The sequence below is a fragment of the Rhinopithecus bieti genome, unplaced genomic scaffold (genome assembly GCF_001698545.2).
Source record: "Rhinopithecus bieti isolate Rb0 unplaced genomic scaffold, ASM169854v2 scaffold_38691, whole genome shotgun sequence".
Taxonomy (NCBI): domain Eukaryota; kingdom Metazoa; phylum Chordata; class Mammalia; order Primates; family Cercopithecidae; genus Rhinopithecus; species Rhinopithecus bieti.
The window spans coordinates 1,057,136-1,065,283 of record NW_016816690.1 but is presented as its reverse complement, the minus strand read 5'-3'; the positions used below and the strand labels follow the sequence as shown (position 1 = coordinate 1,065,283).

The window sequence follows — 8,148 nt, the reverse complement described above, 5'->3', positions numbered from 1 at the left end:
CCTGTAATCCCAGCACTTTGGGAGCCTGAGGCAGGTGGATTGCCTGAGGTCAGGAGTTCAAGACCAGCTTGGCTAACATGGTGAAACCCCATCTCTACTAAAAATACAAAAATTAGCCAGGCGTGGTGGCACACCCCTGTAATCCCAGCTACTGGGGAGGCTGAGGCAGGAGAATTGCTTGAGCTCGGGAGGCAGAGGTTGCAGTGAGCCGAGACCGTGCCACTGTACTCCAGCCTGGCCGACAGAGCGAGACTGTCTCAAAAAAAAAAAAAAAAAAAAAAAAATTCTCTGTAATAGCTCCAGGCCAAGAGTCATTGCCTTACTTTGCCACCTACCAGATTCCTTTCCTCAAACACCCTTTCATGAAGTCATTCCTCTGTTCACAAACTGTCAATGGCTCCTTATTTCCCACCTTATCGTGGCCGTACTCTCTGGCCTGGCTTTTCAGGCCTTACTTAAGTAAGCTTCGTCTGACCTCTCCACATCTTTGGTTCCTCTCCAGTTGTGTCAGGCTGTTTGCCACAGAAATGAGTTCCAGCCTCGCCCCCAGCACAGCCCCTTTGCTCCTGTTTATTCTCCTCCACACCTGGCCTATCCTGAAATCAGAGAGTGCAGCTCCCTCCCCTCCTGCCATATTCCCCCATCCCTCTTCCCAGCCCCAGCAGGAATCACCTCCCCCTGAGACATTGCCTGATGGCATCAGCCTTTATTCCTCCCCTCCTCCTCTGAATCTATCTCTGACAATTTAGCAACTAATCACTAAGTTTTATTAGTTTGCTCTTTTATTTGCAGTAGTTGTTTCCCTGAGTTTCTTATACATTCCTTGCAAGCAGAGTCCAGGAGTTCTTTGGCATCTCCTACAGCATCTGGCACGGCACTGAGCACCAAGTCAACTCAATCAAAGAATAATGAATGATTGATGGAGTATTTCCATCCTGAGATTGTGCACCTGCTGCCTGCCTGCTCTGTATTTGGATGCTCTTGGGAAATTGTATAGATCGGATCGATGGTCTTCTTTTGGGGGATGCTTATGGCTTGGATTGTGAACCTGTAGAGCCATTGTTACACCTGCAGGGAAATATAGCTAGAGTGTGGTCTGAGTCTGGCAGGATTATCCAGGCATGCTGTGATCTTTGAAGGGTGGGACTTGATGGAAAGGAAGGGTGAAAGGAACACTCAGAGGCAAGAGCGGGTACCTGCCAATACCCAGAGCCCTTTGTCCTTTCTGGACCCTGAAGGTAGAAGAGCCATCCAGCTATCCTGGGAGTACCTTTAAACTGGCCCCCTGGATGGGAGAACTTGAGATTCTCTGGGAGGGCTCTGGGCCTGCTTTGATGTCTGTGTGCCTTTCCTCCAGGCTGAGGATGTCACCTTCCTCTACCACCCCTGTGCCCACCCCTGGCTGAAGCTCCAGCTTGCCCTCCTGGCCTATGCTTGTATGACTAACCCCTCCCTCGCCCCTGACTCCAGCCTCACGCAGGATCGGGTATGTAGCTGATGAAAGGCGCTTTCCTGGCCCTGGCAAAAGGCCCCGTGTGCAGGGAAAGAAAAATTCAAGGGTTTCCTCTTGCTTGTTCCCACCTTCCTCATAGCTCTAACAGTTACCTCCTGTCATAGCCGCTGGTGCTGACTGCATGGGAGCTGGCGCTGGAGATGGCCTGGGTAGAGCCAACCTGGGCCGCCCACTGGCTGATGAGGAGGCAGAGGAGGAAGGAGAGGAAGAAGAAGGCATGGATCTATTGTGAAAGCCTTTCAGGGCCTGTGCCCACTGAGCCAACCCCGGGTAGAGGGAGGCTGTGCCGGAGAGGGTGTGTGCAGGTAAGAGGCGCTGGGCCCAGGCTTGTTGGTCCTTGGGTTCTCTGAGAGGGCCAGCAGGGTGATTGCTGTCTCCCCTCTCCGTAGGCCCTGGCTCTGGCCTTCGCTCTGCGGAGCTGGCGGCCCCCTGGCACAGAGGTGACGTCTCAAGGGCCCAGGCAGCCCTCTCTCAGTGGTGCCAAGAGGCGGAGGCTGCGGGCTGCCCTTGGTCCCCAGCCCACTCGCTCAGCCCTGAGGTTTCCCTCTGCTTCCTCAGGGAGCTTGAAGGCCAAGCAGCCCATGGTGGGAATCCCTGGTAGGGAGAGTAATGCCCCATCTGTGCCCACTGTCTCCCTCCTGCCCGGGGCACCTGGAGGCAGTGCCAGCTCCAGGACAGAGGCTCAGGTGCTCAACGGGCAAGGCAGCCCTGGGGGCTGTGTCTGTTCAAGTCAGGCTTCCCCGGCCCCTCGGGCAGCAGCGCCTCCACGGGCAGCCCGCGGTCCCACCCCACGCACTGAAGAGGCCGCCTGGGCTGCCATGGCCCTGACCTTCCTACTGGTGCTGCTCACCCTGGCCACGCTCTGCACACGGCTGCACAGAAACTTCCGACGCGGGGAGAGCATCTACTGGGGGCCCACAGCGGACAGCCAGGACACAGTGGCTGGTGAGGAGTTCCCACCCGAGGCCCCCGTCCCACCTTGCGTGGCCCCGGCCCGCCGCCCCCCAAGGCTTCCCTGCCTTCCCGCCCTTGACTGCTCGGCGCCCGGCCCACAGCTGTGCTGAAGCGGAGGCTGCTGCAGCCCTCGCGCCGGGTCAAGCGCTCCCGCCGGAGACCCCTCCTTCCGCCCACGCCGGACAGCGGCCCGGAAGGCGAGAGCTCGGAGTGATGGCCTAGTACCTGCCACTGTGGCATGTGGCTGTTCCCCGCACCTCTGCCACGTGGACCTCTGCCACGTGGACCGCGCGCTGGGCGCCCCCTGGTGGCGGCGGCACGGCCCTGACGGAGCACCGCGGGGATTTCCTCGTTGGTTGCTGGGTGGGCGGCCAAGGGGAGAAAAGGAGCCGCTTCTGCCTCCCTTGCCAAAACTCCGTTTCTAATTAAATTATTTTTAGTAGACTCTGGACTTGAGCTTGTGCATCTGCCGCACAGAGACACTCCCACCCGGACCCTAGTCCTAGGCCATGAAGGTGATGTTTTGAGGCAGGGGTTTACCAATCAGATTGGCCACCACCAGCCCGCCCCCACCGGCCAACCTGTCCCTGGACATGGGGCTTTAGGAGTATCCTCGTGGGAGGGTGACATTATCGTCATACATGTTAGAATAGTTACATATTCCCTTTTTTTTTTTTTTTTTTTTTGAGACGGAGTCTCGCTCTGTCGCCCAGGCTGGAGTGCAGTGGCCGGATCTCAGCTCACTGCAAGCTCCGCCTCCCGGGTTTATGCCATTCTCCTGCCTCAGCCTCCCGAGTAGCTGGGACTACAGGCGCCCGCCACCTCGCCCGGCTAGTTTTTTGTATTTTTTAGTAGAGACGGGGTTTCACCGTGTTAGCCAGGATGGTCTCGATCTCCTGACTTCGTGATCCGCCCGTCTCGGCCTCCCAAAGTGCTGGGATTACAGGCTTGAGCCACCGCGCCCGGCCTACATATTCCCAAAGTAACTCTTCCACTAGACAGATGTTCCCAGCACAGGGGCTTCCCTAGGGTGGGGGTCCTGGGGCACTTGCAGTCACCCTTCCTTTCATGTCTGCCACCTCCCTCCAGCCCCCATTCTCAGCATAAGGAACAGCTTATGGTCACTTCTTTATTTTTGATACAAATGTACATGACACGTCTTGACAGTCAGCCCACCCACCACCACACAGGTAGGGCCTGGCCCCCCAGGGAAGAAGCGGGATGGGGAGAGAGCTGGTGGGTCCCACCGTCTGCCTCTCCAGCCTTCCCAGGCTGCCAGCCAGGTTCCCAGACCGCCAGAGGGTGGGACCACAGCAGGTGCAGGTAGTGATGGTGGGTGCTGGCCTTGTAGAGGTTACAGGGAGGGGACTCAGCTCCACAGCCACCAGCTGAATCAGACACCCCGGGGAGCCAGCCCCAGGCTCAGGTGCTCAGTCCTCCACCCTAGCCAGCACACATTCCCCCTCCACACAGGAGCGGGAGGAGATGGAGGGAAGTGGTTTTTGATTTAAGTTCATAGAGAAGGGGTGAGAGTGGGGAGGGCTCAGGGAGGCAGTGGGCAGGACCAAAACTGGTTACACGGACAGTCCCTGGCTCCAGGTGGGGAAGAGAAGCTGACCCCCACGTTGGTCCCACTGCTCTGGTCCCCTCACCCCTCAAAACTCCAGATGGACCAGGCCTCCGGAACGGCACTGCCGCCCGCACACTCAACACGCAGGCACGCGGGGACACTCAGTTACCACGAAGTTAAAATTAAGGGGTGGGGAAGAAGAAAGGAAAAAAAAAAAAAAAAAGACTTTCCAGTGTTTGCTGCTGGGGACCCCCAGCACACAGGTTGGGGCCTGTGCCCTAGGCATGGGCCGTTTGGCATTAAAGGGAGAGCAGCAAGGGGCTGGTGGCTACAGGGCAGGGACATCCACGGAGACTATGTACAAAGGAGGGGATGCCCCTGCTCAGCCCCCAATAGGGCTGAACTGGCTCATGGGGGTGGGGCGCATGTACGGAGAGCTGCCCCATGGGAGTGTCCCCACCCGCCCCTTTGCTGAGGGTACCCTCGAAGGCGAGGGGCTGGGAGTGATGCCTTACAGGCCCCTGCTCACTAGGAGTGGGGAGATGCTATATACAGAGGGGAGGTGCATGGAATGTGGGGGACAGAAGCTCCTGCCACCCCACCTCCCCATCCTTAGGGGCTCGACGGGTGGGCACCAGGGCGCCTGGCTACCAGGGAGAGTGGCAGCACTAAGGGCACTTGTGCCAGTGGCTCTGTTGGGGTGGGGATTAATGTCTGGAGTGGCCCAGCTCCTGTGGCCAGTGAGGTCCTAGGGTGCAGGTGAGGGTGTGGGGAGAGAGGTCACTGCTTCTTCTCTCGGGTGGTGATGGTGACCAGCTGCTTGGCAGCCTTGGCGATGTCGTAGGCGCACTGGATCACCTGCTGAGTCAGCAGCTGGAAGTCCACTGGGGCGCCGGGCTCTGGTGGCACTGTCTTCCGGCACTCACTCTGCAGCCGGTAGGCGCTGGCGTTCAGCAGCCGCAGTGAGCTCCGCACTGGCTCCAGGGCTGGCCTCTGGAGAGGGCAGAAGTGAGGCTGGACCTTGGACTTTAAGCCGCCAGCTGCCATCAGGGCCCAGTTTCTCTGTGTCTCCACCCGGGTAGCAATCAGATGGGATTCTCCACGCCTGCCCCAGCCCGAGGCCCTCCCACTCCTGGTCCTCTCTTTGGCCCCTCTACCTTTGGGAAGAGGGAGGCCATCTCGGTCACAGCCAAATGGATCTTCTCTGAGCAGGGCACGAAGCTGCGGGGAGAAGGGAGGGTATAAATCAGGGGGCTCTCAAGGGAGGTTCCCAGGGACAGCAGAACCTAGGGCCCCTCATGCCCTCTGCAACACCCTAGAAACCAACAAACTGCATCCCCCCTGCCCCCTCCACTCAGTACCTGTCATGCTTGAACTCCTGGGCTGCCCGCAACAGTTCCTGAATGTTCTTGGTGACCTGCTCTGTCTTCAAGATGACATCCTCTGTGCTGGGAAGCCCAGGATCTAGGTCTCCATCCAGGCTTTCCAACTCTGGGTGGAAGTCTTCCTCTTTGCCCAGCTCTAGAAACCTCTTCCCTTCCAGCCTGAGGCCCAGGTCCGGAAAAGAGAGACAAAGATACATATAGAGAAAGACACGTTCCAGCCTTGGAACCGCCCGCCTGGGTCCTCACAGACACACTGGGGGCCCTCTCAACCTCCCCGCCTCGGTACATGAGCAGGCTGGGCTGAAGACCCAGGGAGCCTCACCCCAGCAGTGGATCCCCACTTTGTGTGTTCTCATAGTCACTGTCCGCTCCGCTGCCGTGGCGGGAAAGCTTGCTCTGGAGGGCGAGGGAAGGGGCTGTGAGCGCTGTGTTCCTGGACCCACACAACCCCCAGCCCACATGGCCCCCAGCCAGCCTGTGGGCACTGGGTATGGAAACATTACCGTGTGGCGGCTTCCTTCCTGGGAGCAGGACAGCAGCGGGGAGGAGGGAGTGAAGGGCACAGCTGAGGCAGACACCCCCTTCCGGATCTGAAACCCAGGGCAGTGCTGGATGGAGTCAGTGTGCCCCACTGCCCCTTGCTCACCAGCAGTGCGGCAGGGACCGGGTCAGCCTAATCATCTTAGGCCCCGCATTCAGCACAGAGCCCAGAACCCCCTGGGGCTCAGAACCTACTGGTTAAGATGGACACGCCTTCCCCAGGCTTACCCGGTAAAGGCCAGCAGGGACGTGCACTGAATAGATGGCGTCGTCCTCTAGCTCCTGGGGATGTTAGCACAGTGAGCATCATGGTGGACCCTGTGGCAGCCCCAACCATCTCCCCACACCTTGAGACCCACAGGTGACTCACAGTGCTGTGGAAAGGCTGCAGCCGTGTAGTAAGCTCGTCCCCAGGGGGGCCTCCGAAGGGCTTCAGGGCGGAGCCGGGTTCATACATGGAGAAGGCCTGGCGGTCCCTGCGGTGTGTGCTCCCGCCTGGTGCCATGGGTGTGTGTTCTGCCCGTTCACTGGGGAGTGGAGGTGTGGGCACTGGCCCTGGAGGCTGCCGGAGCTGCAGGTTCTCCGCCTGCAGCTTGTGGATCTGTGAGTGCAAAGTGCTGTCAACTCCCCTGGAGTCCTGGGGCTCCTCCTCCCACCGAGGCTGCACCCTCACCTCTCGCTGCAGCCTCCGGAGCTCGTCGCTCAGGCTACTGTTGACCTTCATGAGCTGCTGCACCTTTGCCTCCGATGTAGCCAGGGCCTTCTTCAGCTCCAGGTACTCCTGCAGCGTCACAGCCCCATCAGACAAGTCCGAGGAGTCCATGCTCTGCAGAAAGAGACCTAAGCCAGTCAGCACTTGGGGGCAGGGAGGCCAACACCCGCAGGGGGCAGTTATTGAGGGTAGGAGCAGCCTGCCCATCCCTCAGGCCCCTGGGCTACAAGAGGAAAGAGCTGGGTCTCGGTGAAGGCCTGGGTCAGGGCACACGGGAGTGGGAGGGAGAGTGGGACTCAGACCCGGGCGCGGTTGCTCCGAGTGGCGCCGGTGCTACGCAGGGGTTCCTGGTCTGTGTCCTCGTCAGAGGCCACGCTGTCATAGTCGTGCTGGTCGTCTAGGTCACTCTGGCTCCGCAGAGATAGCTCAAGGTTGTCTGAGGACACAGGGGCGTCACTCAGGCCTCACTCCACCACACAACCCGTCTCTCAGGCCACCACTGGCAGAGACAGCCATGTAGGAAAGACCCCTGGAGCCCTGCCCGCTGCCTGCACCACCCCCCACAACCCTCCCACCTGTGGGGCTGCTCAGGCTCTTGCCCTGCTGTCTCCGCTTGGCCTCACTGAGAATGTCGATGATCAAGGTGGCAAACTCTCGGGCATTAAAGCGGGCCAGCTTTTGTCGCCCCTGCAAGGCAGAAAGGGCCAGGCTGGCTTCAGGGGACCTCTTATGACTGACGCAGAGGGGTGGGGACCAAGCAGCAAGGCATGGCCCTGCCATCTAATTTAACCCCAGCTAAAGCATCCCAGCCTTGCTTCACCTGGCCAGTCAGCAGCTGAGGCCACACGGGGCAGGGTATGATAGAGTAGGGTGCCTGAGCAGAGGCCGGAACACCCGCCGGAGCTGCTCACCAAGTACTCAAAAGAACGGCCTCCTGCCTCTTCCCAAATCCCAGTGCCAGCTGGGCCCCGAGGGAGGCCCTGGCAAATGCTGGAGAGCTGGCTCGGGCCCCAGCCCACTGCCGGATGAGGAGGGACCGCAGGGATGAAGGAGACCACCCCAGGCCCCCAACCCAGCACCCTTACCTGATTCCTTGTGGCTGAGTATTCCGGGTTAACAGGCAGGAAGGGCACGGCACTGCGCTCTGTCACCAGAGTGCTGTGGTTTTGGGTAGCCAGCCACACTGGAGGGGAGGGACAGGAGCAGATCAGCCACGGTGGCCAGGCCCCCACGGTGGGGATGGGGAAGCACTGAGCCCAGCCTTCCTAGCTGCCCCCATGCCCATTGAGCACTGGTGTTCAGAACAGGGGTGCTCTTCAGGCACGCAGAGCTAGGCTGGGTCAGGGCAAGGCTGGGCACGGCCGGCTGGGGATAGACAAATGGAACAAGGCAGGTCCCACCCATCCAGACCCAGAGTTTGGGCTGGAATCCGGCTGTGGCCAGGAAGGAGTGATGCGGGGGGGGGGGGGGGGGG

At 59.8% G+C, this 8,148-nt stretch overlaps 2 protein-coding genes across 9 annotated transcripts in view; one reads left to right on the top strand and one right to left on the bottom strand.

The window, feature by feature from the left end:
- The window catches only part of TP53I13 (tumor protein p53 inducible protein 13), a 5,180-nt gene extending 2,269 nt beyond the window's left edge, over positions 1 to 2,911 (top strand). For 3 of the 6 annotated variants that reach the window (XM_017855132.1, XM_017855129.1, XM_017855131.1), the window contains 3 exons: positions 1,358 to 1,486; positions 1,618 to 1,818; positions 1,903 to 2,911. In XM_017855132.1, coding sequence (XP_017710621.1) covers positions 1,358 to 1,486; positions 1,618 to 1,818; positions 1,903 to 2,577 — 1,005 coding nt within the window. In that variant the 3' untranslated portion in view covers positions 2,578 to 2,911. The remainder of the gene's footprint in view (positions 1 to 1,357; positions 1,487 to 1,617; positions 1,819 to 1,902) is intronic. The other 3 variants (XM_017855133.1, XM_017855134.1, XM_017855130.1) reach the window with 2 other exon arrangements.
- A 673-nt stretch (positions 2,912 to 3,584) lies between these two features.
- The window catches only part of GIT1 (GIT ArfGAP 1), a 10,505-nt gene continuing 5,941 nt past the window's right edge, over positions 3,585 to 8,148 (bottom strand). For 2 of the 3 annotated variants that reach the window (XM_017855124.1, XM_017855126.1), the window contains 11 exons: positions 7,760 to 7,857; positions 7,250 to 7,361; positions 6,977 to 7,110; positions 6,636 to 6,788; positions 6,333 to 6,563; positions 6,191 to 6,244; positions 5,926 to 6,012; positions 5,745 to 5,818; positions 5,399 to 5,581; positions 5,195 to 5,258; positions 3,585 to 5,030 (listed from right to left, as the gene is read on the bottom strand). In XM_017855124.1, the coding sequence (XP_017710613.1) occupies positions 4,818 to 5,030; positions 5,195 to 5,258; positions 5,399 to 5,581; positions 5,745 to 5,818; positions 5,926 to 6,012; positions 6,191 to 6,244; positions 6,333 to 6,563; positions 6,636 to 6,788; positions 6,977 to 7,110; positions 7,250 to 7,361; positions 7,760 to 7,857 (1,403 nt within the window). In that variant the 3' untranslated portion in view covers positions 3,585 to 4,817. Of the gene's footprint in view, positions 5,052 to 5,194; positions 5,259 to 5,398; positions 5,582 to 5,744; positions 5,819 to 5,925; positions 6,013 to 6,190; positions 6,245 to 6,332; positions 6,564 to 6,635; positions 6,789 to 6,976; positions 7,111 to 7,249; positions 7,362 to 7,759; positions 7,858 to 8,148 lie in introns of all 3 variants that reach the window. The other variant, XM_017855125.1, reaches the window with a different exon arrangement.